Source organism: Rhinoraja longicauda, chromosome 3 (assembly GCF_053455715.1).
Source record: "Rhinoraja longicauda isolate Sanriku21f chromosome 3, sRhiLon1.1, whole genome shotgun sequence".
Lineage (NCBI taxonomy): Eukaryota > Metazoa > Chordata > Chondrichthyes > Rajiformes > Arhynchobatidae > Rhinoraja > Rhinoraja longicauda.
Window position 1 is genome coordinate 26,722,844 of NC_135955.1, and position 19,807 is coordinate 26,742,650.

The 19,807-nt window shown below is 37.0% G+C and overlaps 1 protein-coding gene across 1 annotated transcript in view; it reads right to left on the minus strand.

The window, feature by feature from the left end:
- ecpas (Ecm29 proteasome adaptor and scaffold) overlaps positions 1-19,807 on the minus strand; it is a 90,501-nt gene that overhangs the window by 46,492 nt on the left and 24,202 nt on the right. The window contains exons 7-19 of the mRNA XM_078395079.1: positions 19,491-19,630; positions 18,676-18,757; positions 16,701-16,820; positions 14,584-14,669; positions 12,423-12,501; positions 9,848-9,897; positions 8,545-8,611; positions 8,314-8,436; positions 7,629-7,732; positions 6,451-6,577; positions 5,684-5,764; positions 1,476-1,695; positions 568-659 (exon numbers count right to left, since the gene is read on the minus strand). Of these exons, the coding sequence (XP_078251205.1) occupies positions 568-659; positions 1,476-1,695; positions 5,684-5,764; positions 6,451-6,577; positions 7,629-7,732; positions 8,314-8,436; positions 8,545-8,611; positions 9,848-9,897; positions 12,423-12,501; positions 14,584-14,669; positions 16,701-16,820; positions 18,676-18,757; positions 19,491-19,630 (1,371 nt within the window). The remainder of the gene's footprint in view (positions 1-567; positions 660-1,475; positions 1,696-5,683; positions 5,765-6,450; positions 6,578-7,628; positions 7,733-8,313; positions 8,437-8,544; positions 8,612-9,847; positions 9,898-12,422; positions 12,502-14,583; positions 14,670-16,700; positions 16,821-18,675; positions 18,758-19,490; positions 19,631-19,807) is intronic.

Here is a 19,807-nt window from a genome sequence, read left to right on the forward strand (position 1 = left end):
TTGGGATGTGGGAGGAAACAGGAACACCTGGAGGAAACCCACGTGGTCACAGGGAGAATGCGCAAACTCCACAAAGACAGCACTCAAGGTCAGGAACGAAAATAGGTCTCTGGTGCTGTGAGGCAGCTGCTGTATTGCTGCACAACTGTGCCACCCCCATTGCCAGTGATGAACTAGCATGGTGGGGTCTGGCAGGTGACTGTGGAGGAGGTTGGGTCTGACCGACGATTAGGCAGGAAAGTGAATGGGTTATGGCTGTGTCATCAGTTGGAAGACAGAGACAAGGGTGTAATCAATAAGGTTGGAAAGTTAAGTGGGGCACCTGTGTGGAAAGTGATGGATAGCTCAGGCTTGTGGCAGTGGAACCCTATAATTATCTGAGAAGCAAGTCTCGATACTACAGTTTTAAACCGATTCAGTGTTCTCCTGGGTTTGATACATGTATTAGAATTCTGCACAAGCAAAGTTAAAGGTACAATGTATGCCAATTGCCAGCATTATACATCCCAGCAGTCCGAGAGCCTATCCCGCACAAGCAAAGAAGTGTCAGGAACGTTAAGATCATACCTTAATCCAATCTATTTTTTCTGTGAACTGTGCAGCTAATTTTTGTGGATAGACAGAGACTATTTCCAACAGACAGTACATCACAGGCAATCCTAATGTTTCCAGGGGGAAGATAGAAAAAAAAATCTCTAAATTAATTGGAATTTTATTTCATTACGCATGATATTACATTCAACTGTCACAAAAATCAGACATCACCTCCCAGTTCAATAGAGTGGATTGGCACCCCTGCTTATAACATGAAAACATGATTACCCAGTCATCAATGCTAATCAGTGACCAAAATCATAATTTGTCTTAATTCTGTGTGTCTCAATGCAAGAACATGAATAGTAATGAACCATCCATCTTAATGGATTTATGTTAATACATAGTCTTCATATATTTCTCTCTGCTAGCTCTTTTCCTGCACCTTTATTTCTCTAGTTTCTTCTCTTACACAAATGCATTAACCTATCCTTTATTTATTTTTTAAGGAACCTTTTTAAGCTGATCCTAAGGCCAGTAATTGTCATAATAGCTAGAAATGGCAACTAACCTACATTACAAATTTATTTGTTCCTCTTTGATATAGTCTGCTAGTTTACAAAAAAAATGGATTTGACCTACCACCAAAGATATTTGGTAGCAAACGGTTGCAAGCCAATATGTATTAAAACAATTTTATTTTGAATACAAGAGTACAGAAATAGCTTCCTCTCAAGTAATGAACACCAGTAATAAAGGCACATCTCAATAATAAATTAGATATTGGTTGTTCAGTGCCATACAATAAAACTAAAGGAATTATATAGAAGTGCCAAAGGCTTGAGCATGCGACTTTATCATAATCTGGTACATTGTCAAAATTAGGAATACATTAAACTTGCAATCAGTTGGCAAAATTCAACCTCTGTTTTCATTCTTACCTCCTATGGTTGTTAACAATTGTTCGAGTAGATCAATGTATGCTTGCACAGGATCAGTTTCCCCATTCTTTGAGGATGATGGTGAAATGAAAGTGTTCGAAGCCAAATTTCTGACATAACAGCCAATGGCTGGAGCTTGATCTTGCATGTCAACAAAACTTTGAGATGTGGGTATCACCCCTGCACTGTGTGCTAGACACATTCGCAGGTACAGGATAATCTGCAGATACAATCACGTTGTTAACATCTTGCTCACCGGGTAATAGTTGCCGCATTCCCCATCCATTCGCCAAACCCCTGTGCTTCCCGCGCACACACTGGGGCTCCGGTTCCCACACTTCCTTTACACTCACCTGGTTTTGTTGGTTGCGCTCCCTTGAAACTTATCTGATCTGTTTCCCATTCCCCATTTAAACATAGGGTTCACTGAAAAATGTATTCATCTACTGAATATGTTAAAAAGTGAACTAAATGTATGCTGTAGTATTAATAAGAATATCATTCGATAGTCTTCAAAATCTGCTTGTCCAGCACCACCTAAATCTGGAGTGTGCCAGGTTACTGGAGTTTTAAGGTAGTTGGAAAGGCAAAAGAATGGAAAGATGCCCTTGGCCTGCAATGGACAGACAGTAACTACAGTCAGTGGAGAAAGGTGCATTGCTGCATTCAAAAGAGAGGGCAGATCAGTTGGACAAACAATATTGCTTTTACATGGTGCAAGTATTGAATTGACAAGCTCCTCCTGAGCTGTGATCATTTAATGATGTTAAACTGATCTTCAGCACAAGCAAAATATGGTGAAAAATTCTGAAAATGTCTCAGCAATTTATTTATCATCCAGTATTAGCGAAACAGAGTTAGAGAAACAAGTTAGGACATTTATTTCTCAAATGAACTCTGTTGCATCTTTCATACGAAAAAGCTATCAAAGAAACTGTATATTCATTTTGATTTACTAACTTTAGGAGGCAACAGAAAAAGTAAAACAATGACTTGTAATCTCAATGTCATTGAGTTGAAGACATGTAATATCCAGACCTTCCAACATTTGATTTTACAAATTCATAATTTTGATGTTCAAAATTCATAATATGGCGCGTAATGCAACTTTTCAGCAAAATAAAGTATGCACGCCAAATGCACATGCGCGTTGCGCTACATTCATGTGTGGAAAATGACTATTATTTCCAACAGTCTGTAGTTCTTGGACTACATGTACAATGTCAGGCCTATCATGAGTATATTCTGCTATTTATAGAAAGGTTATTGAACAGAGATACTTTTTGCAACACAAAGAAAAGATTGTTTTGTTTTGTTTTTTCTTTTTTGCTTTTTCCTTACACATCCCAATTCTCTTGGTATTGAATAAAAGAACAATGGTCATAAAATGTATGACTAAGTTATGAAGAGTTTATATGCGACTCGACTAAGCATACGGAAGTACTTGTTGAAGTAAATTCGCACATTAATTGATAATCAGCCCAAAAAGGTGGTAATTGGCTTTTCTGCTGATTTTTATATTTTAACCCTGTCTTAATTAATTTAGTTATATAATCTTGCACTCAAATTTAATATTTACTCATTACAGTTCCACCACTGATTTTCTGGCACCCTTGGTTCCAGAGCTTTGCTGGTTTATCCAGCCGGCCAAGGAAGACGGCTATTGGGATAGATGTGCTGGCTCCAGTTGGGATGGAGTTCTAGAGCCCCGGCCGCAGGTTGCAAATTCAACCCACCGATCGGCCATGGAAGTCCCGATGAGGTCGAGATTGACTGCCTTGCCCAGCCTAGATGCCACATTTTCAGGGAGACCTCCAGGGCGAGGGGATTTCTCTCAGAATCCCTAGCGACCGAATTGACAAATTGGCCATGGAAGTCCCGATGAGGTCAAGATTGGCTGCCTTGCCCAGCCTAGGTGTCATATTTTCGGGGAGACTTCCAGGGCGTGGGGAATTTCTCGCGGTACCCCTAGCGACCTCTAGCGGCCGAGTGGACACATTGCAATTACCGACTGTTTTGCAGAAAAATGTGAGGCGAAATCGGAATGGCGAAAATGAAATGAGAAAGCGGAAACTTTCTGCCAAATTTGGAAGGGTTGGGAGGGGTGAATATCACACGGAAAATTATTTTGTATTTTCATTCAATTGTTATGTTGTTTTCACTAGGTTTAAATATTAGTGGTGAAATTTTGTATTTCAACTGGACAGCACTTTACTTGACCCCACCTGGTTGGAATTTTAACAATCCTCTTGAGGAATGTGCTTGGACACATTTACCGCAAGGTTACCGCAAGGCTATGGTTAGAAGCCTGAATGTTATGGGTAGGGAGTAGGAGAATACCTGCAGGCTAAGCATTTGAATGGAGATGGAATATAGACAGGCGTTCAGGTTATGGAAATACATCCTCATAGAATTCTCAATTCACTACCTGGAAATCAAAGATACGGAATAAAATTTGCTATTATGGAATCTATGTGGGGAAAAATTAATAAAATATTGAATAAACAAACTTTGCCTATCTTTTATATTTTCAACTTGGTGCACGCACAAATAATGTACCTTTTAATGTGGTAGGTTCATTTTGCAGCCTTGCAATGGCACTCCACCCCCAACACCCACCAAGAGTTATCCATATTATTTATTCTCAAAGTGTCTGAAACATTTAAGTGCAAATTGTAAACCTAAATGACCACATAAAGGAATTTGACTGGAGGTAAAACTTGATATTTTTCAAAAGTTAGATACTGCCATGGCTTTGTGTAATAGATAAAAGGTGTGGCTTGCTATATATGCAGTTGCTTGCATCTCCCAAAGAAACCTCTGGCCAATTAAAGAGCATGCTTTGGAAACCAACAAGGCAATCTCTTAAGTGGACCTATGTCACAAACCCACAGCTGTGATGCTCATTATTACTGTTGGGAGAAAAAACATCCTTTAGAACATCCTATAGCATCTCTGCTTATAACATGGGATTCAATGGGAAATAGACTTTCACATTATGGAAAACTGTGACACAGTTCTCTGCAAACCCAACACCTCCCTAACTTATGAGTCACATGCGGGTTTAAAATTCCAACGGTGGGGAGGGGTGGGGGTAGAATCTTCAAGCACTTCACCAAACTGCAAGATATTTCAGCCCACTGTGTGCAGGTTGAAGCTTAGGCCAGGATTTCACATTTGCCTTTCAAGTTTACATTGGCGAGATGCAGAAAGCTCTTTGGTAAACAGCCAGCTTGAAAGAACATTTATCTTTGTTTTACTATAGTTTGTGAAAGGATCATCTTTGGAAGCTATTGAACAAAGCTACATGAAATAGCCAAGTGAACACTAGCAATAAAAAGGGCAAATTTGTCCATGATAAATATTAAAATATTCAGCTCAAACTCTGATATTAACGGTAGCATTACCCCCAAATGTACAATTGTTTTCATGCCACATCCAAGAATTAAATGAAAAAAATATTTATCTTCTGCATTATCTCAAGTTGAACAGAACAGAATAGTGACACAAAAAAAGTTAATGTGCAATCTGTGGTGAAATACACGTGTGGAACAGTAGTTATTTTTGAATAAACTTTCCAATCAGAATATTTACACATCCAAATATTGTTCTGCAAGAATGAGTGTAATTCATAAATAGCAAATAAATTTAAAGAAATGTAAATTACTTTTTAGAATGTGACTTTTTTTTCTGAAGCCTGTCCCAATTGTAAAATCCATTGTGATATTTAGACTTCCTATCACAAACCATCAAATCAACTTGAGGCTTGGTTGGACAATTTCTAGTCTTCTCCAGTGTATGAAAACATTTGTTCTGCTAAATCTAACATGAATAAACATGCCCAATAATAAAATGCTAATCTTGAATTAACATCAACAGTTTCACAACATCCACCGTAGAAAAGGAGTAACATTCTCACACAACAAATGTCTACAAATTAAAAGCTTTCGGCTAATGAATGGATGATTCCAATCATTACACTGAGACTAATTTAACAGACTGGAATAAAAATATAATGTGGAAACTCTTAACAGCACGCACTCAGTTTTCTCCTCCCATATGATTCATTTGTTTCTTCAATTCAATTTGCTTTTCAATTTACATTCTACAGCATTATTTTTTTCTATATTAGATAATGACACTTGGGGATAAAGCAGCAGTCGTCTTTTATATAAGGAAACCAGTTTCCATTATTCAGCCTTTCTTACCTCAGCATAAGTAGCTGGGTTAAATGGCAGGATGCGTGTTCCAGTGGTGTACTTTGCTGAACTTTGTATCCTTTGAGAAGCCTGAAAAGATAAAAATAATTGAACGCATATTCTTACTCCCAATATGGAGAATAAGATGGTATAATTGTGTTTAAATATTGTGACATAGCTTATGTGGAATTAAAATCAGGGAAGTGATTTAAAAAAAAAAATAGAGCTGCAAGGTACAAAGATAGGATGTAGTCGGAGACAGGAAGACTAGTGGGATAACTGGGAAGGGGAGGGGATAGAGAGGGGAGAATGAGGGCAGGAGGAATCACAGAGGGGGAGCAGTGAGAGAGCATGTTACTAAACTGTGATGGTAAATCCTGATGGGTTGGCATTTGGCTCATCAGGTTCTAAGGACTACATTGTCTTCCCACTTACTGGTTTTTGCACTCCCTGTCCACTCAGTCTACTCGCTGGGGCCCTAGACCCCGCGCCTCCTATCTGCTTATCTCAACCCCATTTCTGTGCCCCCTTTCCGCTCACTGCAGCCCCTGTTCCAATGGTCCACTTCCACTCAGTGGGGTCTGGTTCCTGTGCTCCATTTAAACTTACTAAGTTCACTGGGTAGTGCACTGTCCAACTTAAAAAAAAAGTAAATGAGGTATTTTGACATATTAATAGAAGCAACATCCAACAGTCTGCATCCACCAATGTTACAAGCATGCTACATTATCGAATTTCAAACTAAAGCCCCTGAATAAAACGTACAGAAACTTTACCTTGTCCTGAATATAACGGACCATTTCAGGAAATGGTGGCAAGATTATAGGGGTGCTTTCCTTCTCCGTTGTTTGCTTCGGTAGAGCTCTTAAAACACGTTTTGCTTCCCCATGTACCTCCTCTCTCCTAATTAAACATTGGATGTTAAATGACCAAAGATAAAAACAATTGTTAAGCTTTCTCTTTGTGATTTTGATAACATTAATCTAAAAGCACAATTTGACTGTCGATTGTACTTATTTAGCTATATACTGACCACAATACATTTTAATTTGAAATACAATTAAAGTGAATAGTATAGGATGCTGATTAGTTAAAATGTTTTGATAAACATAAGCATGCTTATTTTTTCCATTACATGGAATTCTTGAACATCCGAAATCTGTCCCTATCCGAATTAGTACCACGTCTTCCCCACTCACCCATCACCAATGTATATGTTAACCTGCATTGGTCCTAACTCTGGCTTTACCTCTAAGTCTTAAATTATTTTCTTGTTTTTTTGAAATATTCCATGTCCTTTCTCTCTCCATCTAAATAACCTTCCCTGGTCGAATGAGATCTTTAAGCTCCTCCAATTCTGGGCTGCTGTGTATCCCAAAATTCAATCGTCTTCAGTGGTCTGATTACTACCATTCAGTGGCCTTGACATCTTCTCCCCTCTCCCATCAGGCAAGAGATAGAGAATTTTAAAAACATACGCCTTCAGATTCAAAGAGTTTCTTCTCAGCTGTTATCAGGCAACTGAACTGTCCTCTTACTCGCTAGAATGTGATCCTGACCTACAGTGTACCTGATTGGAGACCTTTGGACTATCTTTAATCGAACTTTATCTTGGACTAAATGTTGTACCTTTATCTGTGGACGGCTTGATTGTAACATGTATAGCTTTTCTTTGACTGGATAACGCAACATAAAAGCTTTTCACTGTATCTCGGCATACGTGACAATAATAAACTATACTAAACTTAACTTCTTTCCAAAGCCTCACCATCTCTCTTAATGTCTAGCTAATGTCTCTCTATTGTATAAACCTTTGATCACCAGTTGTATTTATCCACGGGAATTTTATTTGACAACAGGCCGGGAAATACCATTGCATAATTTACACTTTAACATTTTAACAGAGCTATATAAATGCAGGCTTATATATTTCCCTCTCCAAGAGAATACTCACGGGTCTCCAGCAGCAAGTAATAACATGTATCTCGATGGTATATGGTCAGAGGCAAACACTGTACTGGCAAATTTCACAGCAACCTGCCGGACTTGAACTTCTGGCTGAAAAAAATAACAAAATAATAGGATTCCAAATGATTCTTCATCCACAGCTCAAGTAAATTTACTGCGACATTCTAAACATTTTAAAGTTCAAAATTTAGTGATGTTTGGCCTATATTTATCTAGTTTCCAAATATTCCAATGGAAAGTTTCCTCTGGTATCCAAATTGTTCCAGCTGGATAGCACATGTTCAGAAAAGCAAGAGCAAATGACAAAGCTTGCTTCTATACAAAGATTTTTCCATAGGTGTAATTGAGGACATTTTAACCCTTTCCTAATTAACAATTTTCCATAGGTGTAATTGAGGACATTTTAACCCTTTCCTAATTAACTAATTTCCTAATTGGGAAAAAGTGCCCTAAATGTATGACAAAAAATGATAATAAGTGGATATGACCGTTGGTGATCATTATTAGATCATCCCATTAGTGCATAAAGTCTCTGCAACAAACACTATATACGGGTTTTAACATATTTTATATTCTCCATTTAAGCACTCACTAAAAATAAAACAGCTTTCACATTATTGCATTGTTCTTTATAACCAAATAATGGGACCTGTGTTATAGTTTCAACATACCTTCTCCAGATATGCAGCAACCAAAGCTTCCATTAGCGTAAGGGAAGCTCCTTGCAATGAACAGTAGGCTCCCACCATCATAGCCAATGCTTCCTGAATGGAAAGCCGGACATCGGAACCTTCCTAATAATGAAGCAAATAAAACTCCCTTGTACTGTTGGTGCTGCAATTGTTGAGAAACACAACCAGACACTACACTGTAAAATAAAATTCTTGAGAATTTCCACTTACCTTGCACATAGCTTCAAAAAACTGCTGCACCAGTGCTAAATCTTTTGTGAAAAGTTGTGGTAAACGGCTAAATGTAAGTTGAGCAAAACAAAACACAATTTAGTAAAAATATAATGATTCAGTACCCATACAGGTCTACCATGTTTTGGACTGGAAAATTTGGATTACTCTGAAAGGGAATGATCTTTCAAAAAATTGCAAGTATATATTCATGGCGAATCTATTCCTTTAAATTGCCTGTCTTCTTTCCACTTGTTAATCCCCCATCAGATGCCATCACCATTATGCCATGTTTTTCAGATTACATTAATGTAATCATAGCCTGTTCTAAGTGTCTCCTGTGTTCCAAATGTCACCATGATTCCAGCTAAAACACATGGAATTTATAGACATGCAAGCTCTTCAGCTGATGCATGCTCCAGTAAACCATGCTTTTTGATTTCTGTGTAAAAGCATAGGACTATGAAGAATCTAAATATGATGCACCCCAAAATAGCTTACATATAACTAGAGATTGGAAAATGTATTATCTACTCAGCATGCAAGTCAAAGGTAAAATTAAGGTAACATTTCTTAAAGAAATTTCATCTTCAGTAAACAGTCCAATTTATTAAATTACTGCTTCCTTGGTGTCATCGTTCATATGCAACATAGTCCACTCAAACCATTTCTAACAATGTAAATTGCACATGAATAAAGGGCTAGTTACATAATATTTTTCACAGAATTGAACTATGTAGATTTAGTTTGGTCTATTTTTGTCTATTTTGGCCTATGGTCGTGACAAAGTTATCTAAATTGATCTCATACCCGTTACATTTTACCCAAAATTCTGCAACTTTTTACCATACATTTATCCAAGTTACTTTTAAAAGGTATGGTTAAATGTGCTTCAATTTCTCTGGATAGTGAATTCCAGATTATGAATCCCGAGGTAAAATAAATTAAAATAAATTCTCATATTCCATCTAGTCTTTTATTATCTTTGTAATTGACACATCTTATGATATAGTCAAGTACATTAATTTGTAAAGATGCTGTATTCTGGAGAGACGTATTCAGACAACCCATCATGAAAGAAATCCCACATCACAAATATTTGCTTAAAAATCGGCACATAATTATATTATTAAACATGTCACCTGCAAAGGTGCAACTATTTTTCCATTTATAAATACTTGTAATTGTTTGCACATTTGAATGAGGACATGTTTAACAATTATTTATAAATACTTAATCCTCACATACTTACAAATATTTAAGACATCATTTAAAAAACTGAAATAAACGTAGGAATATTTACCTGGATACTCTTCCAACTGCTGAATATGCCAAAGAAAGAGTTTTTGGATCCTTGGAAGGAATAATAGATTTTTAAAATAGTTCAACATATTATAGTTTCTAGAGGGTTGAGGCATTAATTAAGACGGTGAACAGTTTTGTAAGAGAACCAGCAGAAATATTTGAGACTTGTTTAAATAAAAAATAAATTAGCTTTAAATCATCTTGTACTGCATTTAAATTATTAGCTTATGGGAAAATTGATAAGATAGTGAGCGTATCTGTCAACTAAAGAAGAAAGAAGAAAGGTTCTGATTCAAAACCTTAAAGCCTGTTCCACCTGGTGAACAGTACAGGTATGACAAATAGGTTCAGTGAGAGGATACGCAGATTGTTTATCCAGGGCCTATCAATTACTTCCTTCTGGAAGACAGGTGGGACGTGGGTGGTATAAAATTTTCAGGTGAGGCATAGGGGAGAGTAAAATAGGAGGAGATATTGAATAGCTCTTAGGACTAATGGAACCAAGGGATATGGGGAGATAGCAGGAACAGGGTACTGATTGTGTATGATTAGCCATGATCATATTGAATGGTGGTGCTGGTTCGAGGGGCTGAATGGCCTACTCCTGCACCTATTTTCTATGTTTCAAACTGTTCTGCAAAAAATGTCTAATCACTTTAGTATTGAGGGCGAATATTCTAAAAGACCCCTCAAATGAGGAGATATGGTCAGAGATTATCAACAAAACAGATGTCATCAATTTGCTAGGAGCATATTACAGTCCCCCAAACAGTCAATCAACAGGAGACAGGAGAAAAGATATATATGGCAGATATCAGGGAGATGCAATACAAATAAGGTTATTGTACTGGGAATTACAATTTCCCAAATAATAACTGGGATTCCCTTAGTGTTAAAGGCTCAGAAGGGAATTTATGAGATGTGTCCAAAGGAGCTTTTTATATGCAAGATGACAAAGATAGATTGGGAACATCTACTTCCAAATGAGTCTATATCTGCACAGCGGGAAAGCATTTAGAGGAGAAATAGCAAGCAATCAAGTGGGCCATGGTGTTCTTGTAAGGATAAAAGGCCAGGGATAACAAATGCAGGGAACCCTAGATGTGAAGGGATATTGCGGGTTGGTTAAAGAGAAAAAAGGAAGCACATGATAGGTATAGAGAACTATTGACAGGAGAAGTCCATCAAGAATATAAAAAGCTTAGAAAGACATTTAAAATGGATATTGGGAAGGGTAAAAGGGATCACTGAAAATCACTGGCAGACAAAATTAAGGTAAATTCAAAGGCATTTTATAAGTAAGTCCATTAAGGACAAAAGAATAAACTTGGGGCAACATGGGCCATCTGCATGGAGTCAGAGATGCAGGTGAGATTCTAAATGAATATTTACTAGCATTATTCACAGAAGAACACACACTTTAGTTGGGGAATTCAGTGAAGGGGTAGGTGAAAGTCTAGTGCAGGTCGACTTGCATACGAGATATTCGACACCTTAGCAGACTTAAAGGTGGATAAATTCCCAGTTCTGGGTGGGATTTATCCCAAAAGACCAGAGGACGTGGTCGTATGGTATAAACTCTCGATTCAGACATAGAGTTTAAGCCCTGACTTTATAAAAACTTTGTCGGAGTATTGAATGCCATTCAGGTCGCCTTGCTCTAGGAAGGATATTATAGTACTGGAGAAGGTGTAGAGCAGATTCACCAGGATAACACCTGAGATGGAGCAGACCAGCTATGAGGAAAGAATGGAGAGGCTAGGTATTTTCTTCCTGGAACAAAAGAGGTCATGAGGGGGGTTGACTGAAGTATATAAAATTATAAGGGGTACATATAAGTAGACTGTAGAAAACATTTCTCCATGTTAGAGGTAGATAAAACTGCCGGCTACAGATTTAGAGTACGGGAAGAAATTTAGAGAAAATATGAAGGGGGGGCTTTTTTGATCCAGAGAGTGGTCGAGGCAGGGTCACTGACAGCACTTAAGTGTCTAGATAAGAACTTGAATCTCTTCTCCATGGAAGGCTATGAACCAGAGCTGAGAAATGAGATTAATACAGAAAGGTTCCCACTAGTTAGCACTGATGAGTTGGGTCAAATGGTCTTTTTCCATGCTCTTTGATTCTATTATTCCATTAAATAATGCACACAAAGGTGAATAGCCTAATCAATTAAATCACATGACATGTGGATTTTAATTTGGCTGACAAAATAGGAGCACGCTGTAGAATTATTCTCACTGTTTTCAGTTGAGAGAAAATAGAAAGACCTAAATGCCAGATTTGATTCTGGGTTTGGGCAGAGCAGGTACGAGTGCTTTAATTGGCATTAGTGTTTTGTTTCTATTCTTAATTGCTGCAGAGCTTCTGCTAGATTACATGATTGTGATGCTGCCCAATGTTTCATACTCTCCTGATTATGTTTTAGATGATGAAATAGAACATTTTTGGCATAGTGAGAAACTCTAGCCCAATTCATGATACAACATTCAAGGAACAGTGAGTAAAATAGAGAAAGGGAGTAAAATAACAGATGTCAAAAGAAGTGCAAATTTGTTGATCTGAAGACTTACCTCCTTGTATTCATTGATCAATTTAGTAAGCCCGTTTAGAAGCATTGGTCCCAAAGGTTTAATTTTGTTATCAGGACAACTGTGAGAACAATAAAATGGATTAGGGCAATCAATATAGAAATGTTATAATGGTCTATTTTATTTCACATTTTAAATGTAAAAAAACCCATGAAATGAATCATTTGGTTTGAAACAAAATCAAAATGTTCTCCAACTATAGTTTAATAGTTATAGTCTTTGACAGCTTAAGCTTCCTTTCAGCAAATACAAAGCAAAAATAAACTTGCAGCTCTGGCGTTCTGGAATAAAATAATCAAATGTAGGTCAGATAGTATTGTCACAACTAGGGACAGAGAAAGCAGTCTGTGATAGCATGGAGATCAAGAGCGATTGAAAGTCACAAAAAAAATAGTAGTGTTGGCTGAGTGAAGGTTTGTTAACTGCAGCTATTCTATCTGAAGGAAATCAGATTATAGAAGATGAATGAGGGCAGTGGAGAGAAAAATTGCAAAAACTAATACCGATTGCTGCTGCTGGAAATATGACATGGAACAGTAGAAATATCTTAGAAATTCAGGCAGTATATGTGAAGAGAAAAACTCAAGTTAACATTACTAGTTGATGACCCTTTGTTAAAACGGCTGTTCTGATACAAACTAGGAAAGTTGTTCATCTGAAATTGGCGAATTCAGTGTTAATCATGAAATTATAAAGTGCTTAGTCAGAAACCTGGGGCGGCACAGTGGCGCAGAGGTAAAGTTACTTCCATAAAGCACCAGACTATGGGTTCTGTCTATAGGGAGATTGTACGATCGCCCTGTCAATGTATGGATTTTTTCTGGATGCTCGGGTATTCTCCCACATTTCAAAGACGTATTGGTTTGAAGGTTAATTGGTTTTAGTAAAATTGTAAAGTGTCTCTAGTGTGTAGTGTATGGTGTGATAGCTGGTCAGTGCGGACTTAGTGGGCTGAAGGGCCTGTTTCCGCGCTGTATTTCCAACGTCTAAAGGAACAAAGGTATTGTCTCTTCAATTTAAATTCATCTTCATTGGAGCACTGTTAAAGGCCACTGATGGAGAGGTCAGTTGGAGGAGCGTGGGATTAAAGTGACTTTGTAGATGGGAGTCACCGATTTATCCTTGCAGACCGAAGAAAGCTGTTCTGAAAAGTGGTCACCCATTCTTTGTTTGGTTTCTCCAGTGTGTAGGAGACCATCATGGGGGAGAAAACAAACCACGGATTTGGAATCACTTTGCAGAACACTTCTGATTAGCCTGTTAACTCTGAGTTTCCAATAGCCTATTACTTTAATTCTCTGGCTGATTACCACTGTGACCTCTCAGTCTTTAGTCTGTTTTATTATTACGACAATGCCCACAAGCCTAAACAATAGCATCTCGTCATCTCACTGGGCATATCATGCCCTTAGGTGTCCACACTGAATTTTACCAACGGTAGGGGAATCAAGAACTAGAGGACATTAGTTTAAGGTGAGAGGGGAAAGATTTAATAGGAATTTGAGGGGTAACTTTTTCAGAGTGGACAAAACAACGGGAGGAGGCGGCGGCAATGGAGAGGGGAGAGGACAAAACGACATTGGCAGGAAGAAGCGGCAGCCAGTGAGAGGGGGAGCCCCACAGTGACCGAGCATGTCCCGTCGGTGGCGGCGGCCTGAGGAAATCATTATCCTCAGCGGCTACAACGTGAACAGCAACAACAGCCGTGTCAATCGGATGGTGTTGGCAGCTGGGCCTGTAAGCAGCCAAAATCCATCCCCTGTAACCAAAATCCGTTATAAGAAGTCTGTTAAAATGAGGGTTTACTGTAATATTATGAATCTTAAAGATTGTTATTTTGTTTTAGAAAATTATGATATTTCAGATTGTGGTTTAACTTGTACGTACTGTTTAATTAAAATCATGCTTCTTATTTCAAGGTTTCCTGCCCAATGAGAATTGTTGAATGTTTTGGCTGGTTGATGACATTATTGGGTTCCAGAGATCTCTTTGAGCTGCTGCCCAAGAGTAAACAATAAAAGAGAAAGGTTCACGCCAAAACGAATGTTAGTTCTTTGTGTTTATGGGGTGTCAAGAGCAAGTCTTTACATTGCCACTGTTTGCAAAATGTGGCCCCGTAATTCTTCAAAGCATTTGAACTTACACTGAACATATGTGGTGTACAAATTGAAGGCTTAATCCTCTCAACTTGGCATTTGTATTGGCACCAAACATCCCATCATATACCACCTGTGAAAACAAGGCTGTGAATAATAACAATTTAAACAGAACAATGTTCTCACATACATAATTAATAGTTTAAAGATCAAATTAATCCTCAGTGTACATTTGTTTTTAGTTTTAGGTAGAATAATTTTCCAAGTTTGCACTGATATTGAGGAACTTCACAGTATATTTTGGGAAATTTTATATTCAGTACATTAATCATGAAAGGCATTCTGATATCATAAGGAATTATGTACCTTTTACGGCAAACTGTCCCTGGGTAATAATGCCTGAAAAGTCTCCATTCACCGTACTTCTGCCTTCAACATGTCCTCCAATTTCTTTCTCTCTTTTTTACTTACATAACATATATTAATTTATAACAATCTGTTTGGTTTAATCACTGCACAAATTCCTTAATTAATTTATTTGCGATCTTTATGGTCTTGGTCTTGGAATCTGGTCATTACTTTTGGATTCCTTAAAAGTGGAAAATACCAACTTTAACCCCACCCCCGATCATAATTTTAACAGACATGTTTAGTCACAGAAGACAAAAAAAAAATCAGCCCTTGGATTTCTGAAAGGTGTACACAATGTACTAAAGCATCCCACAATAAATTCAAGATAGCAGAGATAGCAGATTTCTTGAATATTTTACACCTTGGGTTTTTTGCAATGTCTATGACACTTCTTTTTTTAATTTAATAAACTTGGTTTTTTAAAAATTATGTTCATTAATCTGTTGTGCCTATGCTGGCTGAATAATTCAATATGACTCACTCATCTGCCTCCTTCCACATTCCTAACAAACTTTCCACTTTCAAGTATTTATCCAATTTTATTTTTTAAATTACTAACAAATCAAGATCTACCATCCTTTTTGTAAGTACATTCTAGATAACAATCTCTTAACTAGATGGTTCCATTTATATCTGATTCACCTCAGATGACTGTAGCCTCATCCAAATGGAGAAGCTCTTTTTACTCTCAGCACCAACCCTGTGATCCACAATTTAAGTCTTCCCACTTCCCTAGTTCATATGAGTCTTTGACCTGAGATGTTATCTCTGTTTATCTTTCTAGTTGTTGCCTGGGCTTCAGTGCCCAGCATTTTCTGTCTTAGTTCAAATTTCCAGCATGTTTTTTTTTCAATTTCCAGAAAGCAAGTTGGAAAAAAACTCATCTACTTTTTGCCAACTACTTTAAGTGCCTGCTTCGTTAATGATCAGCTTGTCAGAAGCAAGAATTTGTCTTAGACTCGCAATAATTTTCAAAATTTTGAACACATCTACTAAATGCCTATTAACCTTCGCTGCTTTAGTTGCATTTATCTTGTTTCCATCCCTCGCCTGCCTTTGCCTCTCTTTAGTGATCACACAAAGATGTGACAAATCTTCATACAGACAAAGACACCAAAAAGTATCATCTCAATAGGCACATGCTGAATGCCGATTTCCTGGTGCTAAATTGCAGCAATCCATTAACTAATTTGATTATATTTATGGAACCCCATGGAATAGCCCTGTAAATTGAGATTTAATTATGTTATTTATATTCCATGAAGAGAATGCTCTAAAATTATTTTTCTGCATGTGAAACGTCAAGTAGAGCTTCAAAGAAAATGTTGCAGGGCTATGTATGCTTTATATATCATTGCCAATACTACACTTTTGGAGACTGTTGAGATATGTAATTGCAATAAACACAAAGCTATGTCTAAATCTTATATTGTAATATGGGAGGGGAGGGGGTGCAGAGAAATCCAAGATAGCATACATCCCTTTGAATTAGCAAAAAAAATGATCACAAGGGAATAAATATGTGACTCTTCGGCGGAACATAACCAACTTATAGATAAAAGTGATAATACATAACACATGAATGTTTTAGATTTATTTGAATTCTATTTGTGTTGAAATGTAGATTGTTGCAGTATTTAGCAAGATGGAAAATCAATCCTTTGTGGTTATGATTTTTTAAATTGTACATAAACTTCCTTGAAAGAAATCTTAGGTTTGTTATAAAAAAAGCCATGCTTAATGACATTAATACCTGTATACTGGCTGGGAATGTCTCTGCTGCCTGCCTGGACCGCAACAAATGAGGGAGAATCTTCAGTTTAACTCTGGTGCTAACAGGCTCCCGTTTTAGCTCAGGCTTTAAAGCAGCTCCCTGCAAAAGATTAGTATGCATTCATTTGACAGGTAGGACCGGAAAATAAAAACCTCAATAAATGTTTATCGGCAATACACAGGGGAATAAAGCAGCTCACATTAAAATTAAACACCTTGAAATTGAAGTTTGTTTCCCCAATTTATTTTTACATAAAACAGCATGTAAAATGATGTGCTCTATGGTACCAGAGAGGAGCAGAATATAGCAGATCTTCAGAAATTTTATTTTCCTCTGTTAAAAATACTTTTATTTGTGTGCAAATTCACCAGGAATGGATTGCCCTCCAGTTTCTTTTCAAAAATATTGTTTTTTATTTGAAAACCCAGTCAATGAATATTACAGGACTTCTTGACAGAAACTGGAGAGAGGCAGATAATCCTGTTGATCTCAGCTGTGTTCTCACTCAAGATATATATATCTAAATCTGCACACTTTATTTTTGATGGGCCTTTGATAGTACTAAAATCAGTTAATTTAGGCTAGAACAAATATAATCTATAAAATTCCAAGGCAGTGCATATATGCTTTAAGCCAACTAGGCAGCTGCAGCAGTTCCACACACCTTCAGCCATTCAGTCCTGGAAATAGTTAAACATATGGATGACAAAACAACGCAAAGGTGAAAACAACAATTTGACTCTTTGAAACACTGTCTTCCCATCTCATTGCTTGAATTATTAAATGCATTTTAAATATACACTATTTAACCCCTCTCTTTATATTGCATGACAAATGTGGATAACATGAAATTATTACCCGATCACAGAGTTCCCATCTGTAGTGAAGATGGGGATGTACCAAAAGGTGAGTGTACATTAGCATCAGTCACAGCTTTCAGGAAAGAAAGGTTGTCAAGCTACAAGAGCAATTACCACCAAGGATTATATGGCTGTGGTAAAAACAGGCTAAAAAAGGGGCAGGAATAGGTTCTAAATATTCTTGGATGCAAGGTGTTCACGAAAAATGGGGAACAAAAGAAAGGAAGGTGTTAGTATTAATTATGGAGAATATTGTGGTGCTGAAGAGCTGTAACACATGCAATTTTCCAGTCCTTTGAAACTATCCTCAAATCCATAACTATTTAGAAGATTATGGCCAGGGTGTCACCAGGTCCCTTGCTTCTTCAGCAAATTGTGCCTAATTAACTTGTTTTTTTGACTAACAGTATTGGTCAATGAGGAAAAATGTGATCGGTACATAAAGGCTATGAAAAGGCACATCACAACCTGTTAAGTAATAAGCTTGTAATCAAATTTGGAGCCCTCTGAAATAAGGGATGTCGATAAAAAAATCGACCAAGTTATTGGAAAGTACTAAAAGTTTGATTTTCAGACAAGAATTAAATTTCCAGTACAGTTCCTCAGGGGTCAATTTTTCTGATGTATATTAACAATTTATTTTGAGCAGGTGAGGGCATAATTTTCAATAATCATCTGCAAGCTACCCTCCAGGTCAAATACTTTATTGACTTGTAAGAACATCATCATCATGTGTTCAAAATGCTGGGACTCCCTACTCAATAGCTTAGAATTTGCTTTATTGCAAAGATCTCAGTAGTTCAAAGAGATGGCTCACAAACATTTTTTAAAGGTTAATCTAAGGACAGGTGGTAAATAATTGACCTTTGCAATGCTGACAATCACCCAAGGAAATTGTAAGAAATCAATTTTGAATTCACACTTTGTGATTTTGCATGCTGCTTGTTTTTAGGTTTTCACGGGTTTTGCAGCATTTCAAAAGTATCTTTTTAAAATCATGTAATGAAAGCACAGAATGCCAGGTATTTGGTCAATGACACAAGGTAACCAAGATCTCTGAAGTAAAGGTAAAATAGCAAACTAAAGAAACATACCTCTTTTGTTTTCAGTGGTATGTCCCCCAGGTAAATCTTGTAGAGTTTATTGACAATAATATGATTGTTCCAGTCAATTATACTGTGAAAGGTTTCAGAATGTTAATTTTCCATGTTGAACACATTTTTCAAATTATTTCCACCACTCTGCAAACTTAAGTCTTAACAAATGTAAACAACAGACCGATTTGAATATTGGAAAATTAAGATTAAATTACCACTGCATATAATAACTACAGTGAAAAGATTCAGTGAAATTATTAGTAGTACAATGCTTCTCCTTCAAGCTGCATGTGGAAAGTTAATAATAGCTTAAAAAAGTCATAACATATAAGAGTAAGGAACTTAAAGACAAAACTGTTGTCTTTAAAATATAACTTAAATATTATATTCTTCCATTTTACCTTTGAAGCTGAGAGCAGATTTAAGCCCCAAAATTCAAAAAATCATGAAAAACTGTTGAAACATGACCCATGTATGGAATACTAATACATGAAATACCAAACTGAATCGACGTCGTATAAAGCAATAGAAAACAGGTTGGCTTCGCAGAATACGACTTTAAAACATGGCTAGATTGGATGCAAGACACTATTTAGTTATGTCTTTTAATTGCCTTGAAATGGTGACAATGACACTTAGCAGAACCAGAAAAGAAAAATATATAAATTTTCTATTTCAGCCCATCTGAAATGACATGCACAGCTTTCAGTTTAAAAAACTTTTTTTGCCATTAAAGTTATATAAACAACATGTCCTTCAAGCACGGTTAATATTTCTTAGCACTGTATCGATGTGCAAGTTCCATTTCTTACCCCTGGCAACTTTTCACCTCCATATCTGCAGCAGTTGCCACACTGTGCCGAGTATCACTTGATGCGACCACCAAATGAACAATTGCTTCGTTTTCTGGAACCTGTTCTGATTGGATGAACTTCAGAATTCCTAATTTGCACTATTTTCAAAATTTAATTAAAATGAATTAGTATTTTTTGTAAAATGGAAACAGAGCATGATGAAAATAATCAAAGGTATTTATTCACAAAATGCTGGAGTAACTCAGCAGGTCAGTCAGCATCTCAGAAGAGAAGGAATGGGTGACGTTTCGGGTCGAGACTCTTCTTCAGAAAAT